The following is a 17,163-nucleotide window of genomic DNA, read 5'->3' as shown; positions in this document are numbered from 1 at the left end:
AATCAAGGACTCTGGATCCCCCCTAAGCAAACTAAATTATTATATTTACCACTAATATTGAGTTATGTTCTGGTGGCCTTCACATGGAGGGATGGTGCTCAAGTTGTCCTTACGCCACTGATGTTACAATCCTGGTACTTATTACCAGCGCTGAACTGCCCATGAGGCTGACTGAAGCAAGTGCCTTGGGTGGCAGAATCCCATGGGGCAATGATCCTGCAGGTGTGCCCCTGCCACCACTTGGGTCGTGCAGTTGCAGCTTCCAGCAAGATCTCATGAGAGTTCCACAAGAGCTCACTGGAAGCAGCTGGCCCGCAACCCTGGAAAGTGAGGGTTTGGCCTTCCTATTTCACCTCAGTTGATGAAACAGGATGGGCTGCCCCTGCTCATTACTGATTAGTCTAAAAAGAGTTAGAGAAAAAGATGCATGTGTTCATTTGGGGGGAAGGAGTGATTGCAAATCCACCTGCTGCTTGCATGTTGTTCTTTGATTGTGCACATCCCAGGGTTTATTTGTTTTATTGCCCACAGATTGAATTCTGATCTGAATAGGTCACTAGTGTGACCCAGCGTGGCAATTATTATATTCCACTTCTTTTATAAAATTACAAATAGGAATGTGCAACTGAGAGGCCATGTTGCAGGGATTAGTTTATGGAAAGGACGAGTAAATGATTAACACAGTCCTGGCTAATTGGTGCTCGTTCTTCACAGGGATGAGCAAAGGTAAAAGTTGGAAGCTTGAAATTCAAAGAAACTAGATACAAAATTAAGCAATGGTGATCTATTTTTAAAGCACAGCATTTATAATACAATATTTATAATATAGCTCCTATATTAGGAGATGATGCCTATGAAATATTAATGCAGAGATGTTGTTTACTTTGCCAAGAACCAAAGATTTCATTGTGCCCTTGGTTTCATAACGGGATTCTTTAAATTATTAAGAAGGATCAAGGAATAAAAAACATACTGTTTCATTTTCTGAAACACCTTCTTACTCAGCGTAGGCAATCGTGGGGCCTGTGTGTATGCAGGAAGGACAGCCCTCCCCCCTCCCCCCTCCCCCCTCCCCCGAGTCTCTTCTCAACTGCCAAGAAACCTTTATTATGGCTCAGGTGCAACCATTCAGTTAATTACACAGGAAGGCCCTTTCACATGATTTCACATGTTGAGTTGCTCGCTCGAAAATACTCTCTGTCAAAACCAAGAACCTTGTGAAGAGTTTATAGATTTGTGAGAGAGAATGCTTTCCATCTTAAGAACTTGTGTGTCATAATGGATGTTCACTGTCTGTTATGTAAGCTTTGCACATGATGTATAATTTCAACACAGAGATATTTCCAAACAAGCAGCGTTGAATAAAATACGCAATGGTACAGAGGAGCATAGGGACTATAACATGCCACTGATTATATGCTTGAATTGATCATTAGAATCCTGAATAACTTCGCTTTCTTTCTTTTTTAAGGCATTAATTTCCACCCCAAATCTTGGCATGGTTTGGATATAATGTTTATATTGAATATATTGATCACACATATCTAGGCAATTTATCATACTATTGTCCATTTAAAGCTTTAGAGAGTGATTTTTTAATGAATCTCTCTCTCTCTCTCTCAGAGGGGAATTATACTTAAAAATAAAGAAATAAATTTTTACACTCACAGAAACCTGGCCATTAATAATGACCTCTTCCGAGAATCGCACTTTGACAGGATTCGACTTCAATCTGGCCTTTTTCGCAGCGCTGATAAATGCCGATTTAGGAGACTAGAAAGAAGGGATGAGTGGAAAAGGCAAAGATGACTTGACTGACAGTTAACTGCCAACCACTGCTATAGATCTCCTGACCAAGTCTCATTTGATCCCATCTGTCAGAAATATTACTGCTTCTGCCCAATGCTATTTATTGTATAATGGAAATAAAAGCAAACCACACTTTTCTGTCAGTGGTATGGAAAAATGTAAACACAGACAGTCAGATGCAACAGGGATAGGCTGACATTCTTTCAGTGACATGAAGGTGTGCAACATTAACCCCGCCATATGGGAATCCCTTGAAGACGATCATAGTGCCTGGAGGCAAACCATCAGGTTGTGTAGCCACAGCAGTGACCGGAGGAGGAATGGTTGGTGGAGGAGCACAGAAAGAAGAAACAGCACAGTGCACCTGTAGCAGCACAACTGGGCACCTCCATCTCCTCCACCTGAAATAAAACATGTGTCTCCTGTATCACCCTCCACAGCCATAGTTGGCACTGTAGCTCTCCAATGATTTGATTTTACCTCCAAAGGGGCACTCTTCCACTGTCTCCCGAGACAGATGGAGGCCAACAACACTGTCCGTAAGAGGGTATGAAAAATATTTTCACCAGTGTAGGCTTTTGAAAATGGAGCAGCTGTAGTAACTGGATCTTCACGTGGAAAGAGAAATTCATAGGCGATTAAGTCTCTTTGGTTTCAGGGATTTTAATTTTTTTAATATAGTACAACTGCATTGATCTATCAGGCTGCAATGGTTTGCTGCCATAGTCTGTTGCACCTTCAGTTCTGCTGCAGACTTGCATTCAGGATGTAAAATGATGCACCAAACTTCTTTCCAATGAATTAATTGGTAAGGGGCATGTGAAACAACGTACTGCACAATGTGCAGCGGGAAAACTGTCTATTACCATATGTATGCCCCCATTTTAGGTGGGACCAATATGTGCATGATTGTGCACAGAGCCAAACCTGGAACTAACCTGGAAATATCATAAAATACATCACTAAAAGGGTGTAACGTGGGTGGAGGCTGAACAGGGGCACAATGGGGCAGAGTGGGGGCGGAGTGGGGTGTTTCAATTGCATGTGATTTCACACAAGTGTGCAATGACTCTGAATGCAATCCCTGCATATCTGTGTGTGTATGTAGGTGTGTGCCTTTAAGAAAATAAGTTGGTGTTGTTATTTTATGCCATGGAGAAACAAAAGAATCACAAGAATCCCCAAGTTGTGACCTTCATCTAAATGACTGGGCAAAAAGGTCATTACAGCTGTTTTGCTAATTAACAGAGTATGGCTGCTGTCAAAGTAGCATGTTTTATATCCTTTTAAAAGGTTCTGTAGTGCAAGTAAAAAGTTTTTCTTTGGATTAGGATAAGAGAATGGCATCTCTGGTAATTTTAATATTTTCTTTCTCCTGCCATGGAAATCTAATGCAAATGTCCAGAGTGCAGGTGGGTGATTGTAATGCTGATAATGTTAATAGTTCGTGTCTGGACAGAGGATAGAGAGGGATGTGTGAGTTCATTGGAACTAGCCTCTTGTACAAAGGTAAAATTCATATCTATTTCACTGCCCATGTTTGCCTTTGGTACCACTGACCTGTGTCCCCTGGAAGGTTGTCTATATGGCCTTGAGAAGAAAAAGGATTCCCCACCACCACCACTCCTGCATTAGATGACCCAGGCTTATCAGATGCATTGCATCCATCATATTTGGTGATTCATGCTAAATACAAAATTCGTAACACAAACTTTCCCAATGATCTAGGGTCAAATGCTTAAATATTGTTGTTTCAGAATCTGAACAGCAATATCACCGAAGGTTGCTGCTTCAGCTTTTAAATGTTTTAAAAGGTGCTTCTCTTACTAAAAGAACTTGATTTATATTTTTTTAGAGCTCATGTGTCCAACAAAATAAGTCAGCAATAAAACTGAAACTGATATGTTGCAACAATTTCTATTTTAATACCTTCATATTCATATGTGAGTATAAGAGTGATTAACGGTTCATGGACAGACTAGTTCATTTTTTTTAATGAAAGCACTTCTTTTTAGCTAAATAGAAGACATTATTTTCATTTAATGACCTTAAGCAGGAGCTTAAGCAATGCATTTGTCAGGGAATGCAGAATATAGAATATTTATAGGGTTTGTAAGATATAGTCTGTAATAAAATCAGCAATAAAGCCAGTCTCATTAGCACTATGTTGTTGGGAGTAGGAAGAATGAGAAAATTCTAATACGGTACCTTACTGTAACCAATGCCAGCAAGAACTCTTCTGTGTGGACCAATGACATTTTTTTCATGGCCACAAGTGTGGAAGCAAATTTATTATGATAGTATGAACACAACGGTAGGAATGAAAGACCACTACAATTGTACCTTGGTTTTCGAACAGCCTAGTTCTCGAATGTTTTGGCTCCCAAATGATCAAAACCTGGAGCTTCCTGCAGCCAATCAGAAGCCGCCCTTTGGTTTTTGAATGTTTTGGAAGTTGAATGGACTTCCGGAACAGATTCCGTTCTACTTCCAAGGTACAACTGTATTCCAAACCACCCTCACGTGCTTCATTTGTTTGCTTTATGAAACTCACAGTTACAAAAACATATTAACCCACTACAAATCTGTTAACTGCAACCGGCGCACAGAATACAACAGTAGCAACTTAAGGAAGCTTCCTTATTCCATAGCTGCCAAGTTATCCCTTTTTTTTTAAGGGAAATTCCCTTATGCTGAATAGGCTTCCTCGTGAGAAAAGGGAAAACTTGGCAGCTATGCCTTATTCTGAGTTAGACTATTGATCCATTTAGCTCAATATTGTTTACACTGACTGGCAGAGGCTCTCCAGCCTGGTTGGGAGATGCCAGAGATTGAACCTGGAGCTTTCCATGCAAAACATGATGTACTCTACAGCCCGGTTAAGTCCATAGATAACTGTGCACTTAATGTTCAAAAGACATTGACTGCACAAATGCAAACTGCCTATCCACAATATCTTAACCTAGAGTTACTGGTTCCCATAAGGGATCTGATACCATATCATGTTGCTACAGACCTTGTGACAAATATTGTCCCCTTTCTTTTCCACTACTGTTATTTATAGGATTGTGAAAGTTTCTAAAAGGCATATATGGTTGCATATAAAAAAATACAAAGGGGTTTTAGCTTAATAACAATGAAATGGATTACAGCACATGTATTAGGTGGGAGAGAAAGTTATGTGGAATTTCATACTTTAACATTCACTGAGAATAAGACAGTGAAATCAGATATAATAAAAGATGAGCAAGAAGTTTGCATATCTTCTTAGATGCTCACATTAAATATGCTATTAAATGAACTTCATCATTACATAACAGTAAACACAGTAACTATGGTAATTAATAGCCACAAGCTACACGCCGGCTAGTTTACAGGAATAAGAATTGGTACACTGGGAAATTAAAACAATAAGAATTGAGAAGACACATGTCTGCAGTCTTTATTGTGAGGCAGGCTCCCCCCCCTTCTTTTTTTGAGAAAAGGTTGCTTAGATTTCCACAACAAATTTATGTCCCTAGTACTTATCCCCATGTCATTCATTCTCTCTTCACAGCACTATCCATCATGGCCAACTTTTTCTTGACTAATAATTACGCAGCAGTTGCTGACTACCAATATGGCTCCAAGGCTGGGATATTTGTCAATATTTATTTTAATGAAAGCAATATGTTAAGGCAGTGAATTATCTCCAGGCAAATAAAAGTACATAGCTAGTATACACTTTTTACTGGGGTAGACCTCAGAATTCCATGGAAAAACAAAGTGTGTGTGTGATGTTCACACATCCAACAGAGGGAAGAGCACAATGATGTTTAAGTGAAAGTTATAATGTCTAATGATATCAATAATTAGGCTTTCCCTAAGAGCTTAAAACACTTTACACAATTCTTTCTGTGGCATTAGAATCCTTACAACAAAACTGCAATGCAGGCCAGCATTATTATATATCCATAGGACTGACAGCACGTGGGGGGAGTGAGTCTGCAAGACACCCAGATCTGAACTGGGGGAATCCCTGGTCCACCACCAGGTACTGGAATGTTTTTAATAAAGTACGACTGAGCACCACAATGTATTTGAAAACAGTCAAGGAGTGTATGAAGGAGGACTGGTGAGGAATGTGCAGTGGAGAGAGTTCTGAGGGGCATAAATGCCTGGAGGGCCACATTTGGCCACTGGGGCTGAGGTCACCTGCCCTCCACCTGCCCAATATGAAGAAACAGAATCAGGAAATAAAGAAAAAAAATCCTTCAAGCAGCACCTTAGAGACCAACTAAGTTTGTCATTGGTATGAGCTTTTGTGTGCATGCACACGAAAGCTCATACCAATGACAAACTTAGTTGGTCTCTAAGGTGCTGCTTGAAGGATTTTTTTTAAAATTTTGTATCGACTACATCAGACCAACATGGCTACCTACCTGTAACAGAAAACAAAGAGAGAGGCAGAAATTCAGGAGCAACCAGAAGTGAAGTAGAAAGCAGCCGTGGTAAGAGATCAAGCCACTCTGCCCTTTGGCCCCAGGCTAATTCATTGACTCTCCCTCTCTCTACCCTGAGCAAACTCTATTTTCTTACAGCAGGATTTGCTGGTAAATCTTCAACTTCACTTCGCGGCAATAATTTGGAGCAAATAAAGACTGCCATGCCTACCCCAGCATGGAAGAAAATGCTTGATTTTCTAGCAAACATCTCTGGATATCTGGGGGTGCGCAGGAGTGGGGATGAAGACCAGAGCTGTTTTCCTGATTAGGTCTATATCAAAATGCATTCCCACAATAATTTCAAAACACCAAATAATCGTAAACCCACAGAACAAACCACATGCCGAAATCAGTTTGTATAACTGTGTATACTTTATTGTTTATCTGTATAGACGTTGAGCTTTTACAGTAAAAGGAACATGGGGATGATTAAAGGGTCTCCTTCCATTGCCAGCCTCAGTAGAAGCAAAGACTTGCTTATGCTGTTCCCTCACAGCAAGATACCTTCTTAGGATTTTAATAGCTTTCCAGAATGATGGCTTATCAGACCCTCAATTGAAATTTATTCTCCAAGCCTGAATGCACAGCACAATGGATAAATGATCTAATTGGAAGTATGCCTAAGCCTAATAAACTACCCATTGCAATGATAACCCATTTACAAAACAAAATGTTTTCAACAGATAATCAAATAAACTTCCCGAAAAGTGAAACTTCAAAGTGCTCCAAGTGATTAAGCTCTTAAATCCTTTCCTTATCAGCACAGATGACATTCAAATTAACCTGAGAAAGATTTATTAGATTGACAGGAAGCACAAAAGAAGAGTGTTTGGCTTTGGTTGTAATTAAACTGAAAATGAATAAGCTTAAGCAAAACTAATCTGGAAGACACTGAGTGAATTATGCTCAGCAGATGACCAGAGTACTGTAATTCTATAATAGTGTAAGTTTCACCGAGTTGTTTTCATGATGGGTTAGTAGCAAGCGTACATATACTACTGGTTTTATCCAATTCAGAATACACCTTTGCTCTCTCTTCTCTTTACACAACTGTTGGATAGACAACACTTCCTCAGGTGATCAAAACAAATTTGCAAAACAAAAGGGGGGCAATTATACTTCATTTAAGACCATCTCTACCTTGAAGCAAAGAAAATAAAATATTTCTGCTGTGGTATCTGCTTTGAACACATACAGCACCGGAGTCAGATTTTTTTTTAAAAAAACAACAAACTCATCTGGTAAAACCCATGAGCTGAGAAAACACCATCTACTTACTAGCACACTACCTAAGAGCAATGTTACTGGCAATCGTTTTTTGTGTGCCTACTCAGTCTCCTGCCCAGATACTGTTGAGGTCTGTAAGTCCTGGAAGACCTGCTCCCTTCCTTGCAGGTCTTATATCCAACTGACCTGGGAGGGCAGGGCCCGGACCGACTTCAGCTACAAAACCTGAGGCTGCTGAACAGACATCTGGGCTGGATTGCGTATGGGAATTTGTTGAGGAAGGGCTGTTGCTGTTGGCATTTTGTATCTTTATGTTAGACTTTGTGGTTTATGTGGAAATTGTTCGGTTCAGTTGTGTATTTTTTAATGTTCTGTTTATTGCTCACAACTACTTTTATTATGTTGTAGTTATGTATTTTGTTATGTTGTCAGCCACCTTGAGCATGGTTTGAACTGTGGAAAGGCGGCATAAAAATAAAACTATGTTTGTAAGTATGTATGTTAGGGGCAAGTTCAGAGGCTCTGCTTTTATTTCCTTTGGTTCTTTATTTTAATTCAGACTTGGGCTGGACAGCCCTTCAAAGGCAGGACTGTCCTCTGTAAACTAGGAAGCATGGCCACTCTAAAACGGTTCGTATTGTTTTGTTTCAGCCAATGAGAAAATTCAGTACAAATAACAGGAGAATTTTAAATACACACACAGAGTAATGCATTAGGTCCTTCTGAGGTTATTGTAGTGGTATGGGTACATCTGAAGCTTCAAGTTAACTACCTTGGTTTGTTTATTCTTGCAGTTGACCTAATATGCTTCTGCTTTTGTTTTTTTAAAAAAACCATGTAACAGTTCATTCTGAGTACACAGCCAGTTACTGTTTCAGCATTCTAAATCTCAGGAGCATTATAAGTGTACAAGAAAAGGATTGCTGCCACCCAATCAGAGGTAGCATGGCCTCAGGCCAGGAATAAAATTTATAACATGCATCCCTCTGATTGCATTTAGCACTATAAGAATGTCTCCAAGCTGCATACAGCTTCACTGCAGGCTGTATATTTTTGCTTTCTATGTTATTAAATCCAATAATGGAACAAGCGGTTGTGTTTCTTAATAATAAAACGTGGAATGAATTTCCTAAAAACCATGGCATCAAACGTACAGTACTGTGAGTTTAATTCTGATGCCATTTTATACTAACTTACAAACCTTCAATGGATCCCTGCTATGACTTCAATTAACTGGAGTCAAAAGGAATAAGGTACATCAAAGACACAGACTTTAGGCCACAAATAGATCTCTGTTTACATAATAATTTGGTGCAAACATGATATATTCCTTGCTGCTAGCTTTAGCTACCTGGAAAAGATGTGGAATAAAGGCAAGGGGATATATTATTACCATTTAAATAGGGGGCTGTCCAAGCATGAAGGACACGACTCACTTAGGAGAATTCTGCATAATGAGTTCTGAAATCTATGAGCCAGATTTCTTCCATCATTTGCTCACCACAGTGAAAGCTACAATTTTACCACATAGTGTAAATAAAATGCCATGTAAATTAATAAGCACATTAAATAAAATGCCAGTAGGCTAAATTGTGTAGATAATGCTAAAGGGAAAGAGAATTATGCAATATTTTATGGTAGAATGAGAAGTGTCAGAGCATCATAAAGGTAAAGGGACCCCTGACCAATAGGTCCAGTTGTGACCGACTCTGGGGTTGCGGCGGTCATCTCGCGTTATTGGCCGAGGGAGCCGGTATACAGCTTCCAGGTCATGTGGCCAGCATGACAAAGCCGCTTCTGGCAAACCAGAGCAGCACATGGAAACGCCGTTTACCTTCCCGCTATAGCGGTTCCTATTTATCTACTTGCATTTTGATGTGCTTTCGAACTGCTAGGTTGGCAGGAGCTGGGACCAAGCAATGGGAGCTCACCCCGTCACAGGGATTTGAACCGCCGACCTTCTGATCAGCAAGCCCTAGGCTCAGTGGTTTAGCCCACAGCGCCACCTGGGTCCCTACCTTCCCGCTGTAGCGGTACCTATTTATCTACTTGCACTTTGACGTGCTTTCGAACTGCTAGGTTGGCAGAAGCTGGGACCAAGCAACGGCAGCTCACTCCATCGTGGGGATTCGAACCGCCGACCTTCTGATCGGCAAGCCCTAGGCTCTGTGGTTTAACCCACAACGCCGCCAACATCCCATCATAGGAAGTGCCTATATCTCAATCTATCAAGCACTTGCTTGGTCAGAATCAGGGATGGAGCTGGACTCACCTGATCCCCACACTTCTCAGGTCAATGTAAAAATCAGACTGTGACCTTGTTCAGAATCTGCACCGGACCAAATTCCGAAGTTAGGTGGATCTGAGAGCTTTAAAATTGTTTCCCCTCCCTTTTGGATGACTTGTACTCAGAAAGGTATACTTTTTTCTTTTTTAAAAAAAAGACAAATTAATGTGAACATCCCAGGCACTCACCACCCAGAGGAAACACTTGCTGTGTGGGTTGCAAACAGGGTCACAAATTCCTCTGGGAGTATTGGGGTGCAATAATGTCCCATCCTTTTCAGAGACATTATATAGGGAGGAAGCATGATGGCCACATTGGAGGCGCAGGATGTCATCACAGCCTGACACTCTTAGGGGCATTTGTAGACCATGCTGCAGCAGCTACACTTGTTAGCTGATCCAGGCAGCCAGCTTATAAAGTTGGGAGAGAGAGAGCTTTAATGCTCTCGGATGACCTTCATAAGTACTTACTTTTTGTTATATCCAGACAACTCTATGAGGCCAAGGTGTCTTCACCTCTGCTGGCAGGGAGCCAAGCCCCCTCAATGTTGGGGGGGGGGGCTGAGCGTGGAGCCAAGCATGGCATGGTTCAGTGATTGGCTTGCTCCATGCGCCCACAATCTTGGGCACAGGACTGCACCTCTGGTTATATCTATGCAGGTTATTTGCCAGGGAGGGCAGCCTGCATATTAACTGCAGCAATGGGACTGGACTGTTTATATCCAAAACCAAAATGAACAAGAACTACGGTAGGTTTGGAGAGATCTATTCACCTGTAGTCAGTATGTCATTGTCCACATTTTTATCTTGGGCACTCACAGTCTCCTCTTAGCTTAAAGCACTCAGTTGTCTGGAAAATGGACGTCATATGTACCCCAGGCACTTTTGGAGGATTCTTCCCACCTGTTTAAGACAGGCCTGTATTTTGCACTGTTGCATGTGAATAAAGGGATCTTGCCTGCCACATGCCTATGCACTTGCCCGTACTGCATAAAAACAGGCAAATGTTGCTTTTGTGTCTTACAGTCTGCGGGGGTGGGGGATACCATGAATTGCCACATCACTTTTTGCTCCATTACTTATCTAAGCTCTAGCTGGGTCTTTAGTTTGCTTGGGTCTTGCTCAAGGGGAATAAATGCAGCCCCCTGTCACCAAAAAAGGGGAAAGACCCCCTAGTCATTTAAAACCCACTGAAAAGGAATATAATCACGGTGTTGCTGGACAAGATATGACAAGGGGGAAAAGGGAAGCCAAGAAAAGAAGACACAAAAAGATTGGCTAGTATACTTGTGAAATGTATTGGAGCAGAATTCAATATCCTTGTCCCTCTGCCCCCAAGAAGCACTCCTCATACATACTGGAACATATCCATATTTATTTAAATTACACTTACATTGTTCCACTTCTGTCTAGAGTAGTATATAATCATCACATTTATCTTCAAAGACACAGCTCGTACTTCACTTGTGCTATTGGTTATGCAGATAAGGAAGACACACACACAGAGAGAATAGGCAGACAAAAGCAGTAAATGTTGCTAGGAAACTAATTCTAAAAAACATGATAACTACTTACAGGATAAGGCTGAATAACAGTAAGGAGGATCGATTCTTTGCAGCTTCTGTAAAAAAGGAGATGAGAGTGATGATTCATATTTTTATGCTCCAGAGATAACAAGGTTTTCTTTTTAGTGGAGAGAATTGGGATCTTGTAACAGGACATTTGTTAACAACAACACGAAGAGTATTGAGAACAAAGCTGAGCCAAGACAAACAGCAGTTTCCCCAGGTATTTTTGGCTACAATGAAATGTCCATACCCTACATGCTTTCTCTGAAACAGGGTGACAGTTTGCCCACCAAGAACGAAGGCAATTCTGGTGCAGGGAGTCTTCATTCTGACTTATCTTTCTTTGCCCTCAACGGTGTTATTACACGGTCAAATCTGATTAGTTATAGAGTATCCTGGTATCACTCCATCTGCTATATGGTTCCACACTAGCTGGGGACCCAGAAAATAGACACATGGGGACCGGCGATTGTGCCAAAGCAGTAACGACTGATACTGCATTCAGATCTAACTTTATTCCATCTTCACAGCATTGACTTACCTGTTCATTTATGCTATCTTTAACATGACATAAAAGTCACTTCTGGAAACCTAGTGGAATCTAATGAAAGTTTAGCACTAATTTCCATTTTCATTGTTTCCATAGAAAAATCTGCTTGCAACCTCCTTAACTCAGAAAATTGGGGGAGTTTTTATGTTGCTGAAATTTCAGGTGGTATGCAGTTCCCCCAGCAATTTATGGCAGTATATTGATTTTAAAAAGGCCACAGTTCCATAACACAACAAGGTACAGTACTGCAGTTTAAAGGAACATTAGAAATCAAGACAGAAGCACAAGCATTATAACCAGTAAACCCCATGCAGCCGGAGGGGGGTGGGGTGGGGAAAGCAGCAAAGAAGAAGAAAGTAAATATTACTACATTATAGTGGCTTTTAAGGTATTTCAAGCTCCCCCCACTTCTTGCAGTCCATAGACAAACAGACCAACATCTGATAAAGCCAGATTGACAGCAAAACAAATGAACATACATACATACATCATAGCAGTCCAACTTGTATATTATTACAGTACTTATTTTTCTAATGAGAACCAATAGTGTCATATGCCTGTACACAGATGTTATCTGGTGTTTGCTTTCAAAGTGGAACAGACTCCTTTGGGAGGCTGTGGACTCTCCTTCCCTGGAGGTTTTGAAGCAGAGGTTAGATGGCCATCTGTCATGGATGCTTTAGCTGAGATTCCTGCATTGCAGGGGGTTGGACTAGATGACCGCTGGGTCTCTTCCAATTCCAATGATTATTTGAGTCAACACTTAGGTTGCAATCCTGATGCTCAATTTTCTTGGGAGTAAGCCCCATTAAACACTGTGGGGCTGACTGCCAAGGAAACATGCATAAACTTGCACTTTTAAAGCATGGATAAGATATTTGCAAGGCCCTGTTAGGATTTTCAGATGTTTGTAGCATGGTACGTGGAAAAGATGTCTTTAATTCTTTGTGCATTTGCTGCCAGAAATGCACGCCAAACATGTTTGCCGCATCAGGTGTGCAGCTGCCCTAAGAAAATGTGTTTGCACATAGTTAACAGTAATTTTGGGTCACACAAGGGAAGACTCAGCCATTCAAATCCTTCAGCATCCTCTAAAGCTTAAGAGGAAAGATTCTGAGGAAAACCACAGTCATAATCATCTACTTATAATTAATTTAAAGTAATTAATTGATAGCTTTCTGAAAAGTTGAACCAGTACATTGGTAAAGCAGCAAAATGGGGCACAGAGATTGCAAAAAGCCTGTGCTGGAGCATTCAAAGCTTTTGCCGAGGAACTGTTATGAGGTGTTAATCTCACTGAGTATCTCAGAAACACATAGATAAATGCATATTTATTTGCCATGTAAACACCCTCAAAGCCAATATTTGTTTTATTACATCAAGGGGCTGTTTTTCTTTTTATCATTTGGGAAAGGTTAGTTGCCACTTGATGGTGATGAACTTGAGTTTCTGTTGGCTCCCCCGATTTCCAATGCAATTAATTGCCTGCTTCTGAGATTTATTGCCAGGTTGACTGAAGTGCAACTAATTTGCATGCCAGTGCTGCTCAGTTGGAAAAACAAAATAAATCACCACCACTGCATTAGCCTGAATGAGTGCAAAGCCCCAAAGAGTTTATTCATGAATAATCCAGCAGGTGAAGTAACTGGGGACTCCTGGCAAGTGGTTCCACATTTGCAACTTACGTGACTGGTCTTAAAACACTATTGATCTCTCTATCCCATTCAGTCTAGAACAACTCCACAAAAAGCAACCATGTGTCAGGAAAGCATTCTGGTAGCAGCTCTTCCTTAAGGAACATGACACACACTCTGTACCCCCACTCCCACCCAAGGGACAAAGTCTTTTTCAGTCTTTTCAGCCACAGTGGAAGGGAAAGAAAAGGTACTGATCCCTTTAACTTTAGGGAGAGGAAATAAAAATTCAGAGAAAGGCCCATTTGTGAGTAGCTCTTTGGCTAAAAGGGAGGCTTTCAATGTGACACTGTCTGGATGGAAAACATGAACTTGAAGATTTTGTGGTAGTTGTGTACTGGATGAAATCACTGTATTGTCATGCTGCTTTGTGTAGCTCTTTGGACAAAGACAGAATAGCCCTACTCTTTTATATAGCTGTGGAGTGAAATATTCCATTGGAGGTTTATAGGACACCTCATCTGTGGTTATCTTTGTGGTAGCAGCTTGTGAAATCATGCAGCTGGTTAGGATAGGCAAACATGGTCAAGTGTGACAGGTTATCATGGGCTGATCAGTGGATGGACAATTTATTTCAAAAGCGAAGAATGTTGTAGGGCTGAGACACATAAACTTATGAGGCACCACCAGAGTTCACTGTAATGCTATACTTGCCATTTTTCAAACCCATGAAGAACACAATTGGATATTCCTGTTTTACAAGCTATTCTTGATTGATTAAGACTTGAGAAATACATCTCCTGCCTCAGTCAGTCAATACAGTGAACCTTGCACCAAATGTTACTAAGAACCACAGCAAATGCTATTAAATTCAGCCCTAGAACTTAAGAATCAAAATCTCCCTTTGCTGCTGTTTCCATCCCTTTGCTAGCTATGCCTCCCTAGATACAGGCAGAGCGGTGTAAATGTATATTCCACTCTGAACAAAGGCAGATTAGAAAAGAAACCAGAGATCATAAAGTGGCTTTAGTTAATATGCTCTTTGTCTAGCTAACAAAGAATCCAGATGCCAATAACCAGATTTTCTTTATTTCCAGAGAATTAACACTTGCTTAACAACAGCAACAACCTGAATGAGGATTTTTCTAAGATTAGGGGGATTTCAGGGCCATCCACTTTACATTTACAGTGCATTCCACTTTGACTGTATTTGGCAGTTCTACCCCGTTTCATAGAGATACTTAACATGCAAGAAATGTGGAACATAAAGGTGAATAGAAGTATCAGATGATGGAACATTACCAAGGTCAAAGCAGTATTGCTAAGTATTATCTGTCTCGGACTACACGAAGCATGGGAATTTTAATATAAAATTTGCCATTGACTTTGTCTGTGAACTTGCAGGTGCAGAGGTCTCCCCCCTTTCTACTTATTCAGTGGAGAAGGAAAGAAAGAACTTTTGAGAAGAATGTTCCTGCATAGAGATGAAACATGAAATAGCTGACTCTGAATCATATTCTGATGACAAATGACTTATGAGACATTAGTGGGATAGGAGGCCTGGTCCTAACAAAAGGCACTAGAAAATATGAAGGGCATTGATGGGTATTGGCCAACACGGAACAAGAATCCAATCTTTATGGGTCAAAAAAGACACACAGAATAGATAAGGCTGTTGTCAGTGCAACAGGAGATAATTCCATGTGTTACTTAAGAGTTCATTCTCTTAATGCTAAAATGATCTAGCCAAGAGGGGACTGGTGCAGGTACTGCTCAGCAGCCAAGCAGAGTGGGATGATCTATATTGAGGTAGCATGTGTTCTGACTGGCTGCATTGTTCTGATGGAGTTTTGCTCTGTACGTTTGGTCAAATGACACCCTGGTATGTACAACGCCCAAAAATAAGAAAGGCAAAATTATTCCTTTCTCTTCAAATTATTCTCTGTTTTTCTTCGTTTTTCTTAGGAAAGCCTTCTCGAGACTCTTGTCTCCGGATTCAGATTGCATTACTTAAGTGACTTTGCTCACAAAAGAAAGGGGGCAAGCAAGGAATAATGTGTGTGAGAGGGGATATACAGACTTCAGGGATAATTTCACAATGCAAATTCAGTATGATACATTGCACAGGAGACAACATATTTCTCTAGAGATCTTGACATTTACAGGCAATCTTAATAAGAGAACGAAGTTAGAGAACAAACATAAAATTTATTTGCATGATATAAATCCTAATTATTATGAAAAACATGCAGAGGGCCTTTTGGGTAGTAACACTCCAGTTATGGAACAGTCCCCACAGAGAGGCTTTCCTGGTACCTTCTTTATTATTCTGCTTAAGGGCTCATCCATACTGCCACTTGTCCCACTGCTTTCCTCCAGAAAACCTGCTCCTTAGTGCTAAATCGGATGAAATGTCAATCTGGATAAAACTGGCATATGCTCCAATTAGCAATAAAGAATGGTTTCCCTGGAGGAAAGCAGTGGGACAAGTGGCAGTATGGCTGAGCCCTTAAGCAGAATTCTTGATAAGGGCTGGATGGCTTGGATTCACCACTTGAATCTCCTGCAGTGTCCCAGAATGACTCTTCTGGGGCATTGTGGAAAATCTAAATGGCAGCTCCCAGTGCCAGGTACTTTGTAAAAGGAGATCCTAAGCTAGGCATGAAAAACGAGCCCTGTCGCTGCCCAAGGATACAGTGCTTTGAATTCCTTTGGGTAAGAAAATGCTGGATCCTTATGGTCTATTAGTAATCAGGGCCGTCTTAAGCTTATCTGGCGCCGTGGTGCAAGGATCCCTCCGGTGCCCCCCACCCCCCCTCTGGGCGGGCAGCAGCTGGAGGGCGGCCCTGCATTGCTCCCTTGAACGCCAAGATGGGTCATGGTAGGGGGTGGCTGATTTAACCATCCTCATCCTCTGCCTATCCACACTTTCCAGTTGGAAAAGACTGGGGAAGGGATGAAACTCAGCGATATAGCATCTGCATTGCAGGTCCTAGCTTTAATCCCCAGTGTCTCCTGGCAGGGGTGGGAGACACCCCTGTCTGAAACTCTGGAGAGCCCTTGCCAGTCAGTGTAGACAATACTGAGCTAAGATGGACCAAGGGTCTGACTCAGTTTAAGGCAGCTACCTATGTTCCTCTTCCCAGGGTGAAAGCAGAAGGAATGGATGGAATATCACAGACAAAATTTATAAGCCATTCCTACAAAGTCAAGACGTAATCCACTTTCACCACTGCTAAGAAAATTCAATCTCTTTTCCCCAAAGGGTTGTTCATATATTAACTCAACCACAACAGCAGTTACCATTACAGAACCTGTTCTCTGTAATATTCACACACCACATTAGTAGCTAGTCTTGGTAAATATTTCTGGGCCTGCATTGTGCTTATTATCTCATTTCATGAAAGCAAAACGATAGAATTTTCTATCATGGGAATTCTGCAAGTTCAGATGCTTAACCATCAAATGCTCTGGTTAATTAGCACAGGGACATTCCCAGAAGTGGTGGGCCTGAGAATTAAGTGCACTCCTGCTTATTTTGTGAGGCTAATTTGGCTCTGCTGCAAAAAAATAACAACAAAAGTGAAAAGCGAAAGGTGGCTGCC

The 17,163-nt window shown here is 41.1% G+C and overlaps 1 protein-coding gene across 7 annotated transcripts in view; it reads right to left on the bottom strand.

Moving 5' to 3' along the window:
• Nucleotides 1-17,163, bottom strand: part of FRMPD4 (FERM and PDZ domain containing 4) — a 295,689-nt gene that overhangs the window by 30,921 nt on the left and 247,605 nt on the right. For all 7 annotated transcript variants that reach the window (XM_088667723.1, XM_088667722.1, XM_088667726.1 and 4 more), the window contains 2 exons: nucleotides 11,382-11,427; nucleotides 1,669-1,773 (listed from right to left, as the gene is read on the bottom strand). In XM_088667723.1, the coding sequence (XP_088523849.1) occupies nucleotides 1,669-1,773; nucleotides 11,382-11,427 (151 nt within the window). The remainder of the gene's footprint in view (nucleotides 1-1,668; nucleotides 1,774-11,381; nucleotides 11,428-17,163) is intronic.

The sequence above is a fragment of the Zootoca vivipara genome, chromosome 4, assembly GCF_965207765.1.
Source record: "Zootoca vivipara chromosome 4, rZooViv2.hap1.1, whole genome shotgun sequence".
NCBI classification, from domain to species: Eukaryota; Metazoa; Chordata; class Lepidosauria; order Squamata; family Lacertidae; genus Zootoca; species Zootoca vivipara.
The sequence above is the reverse complement of the archived record's forward strand: the minus strand, read 5'-3'. Positions and strand labels throughout refer to the sequence as shown.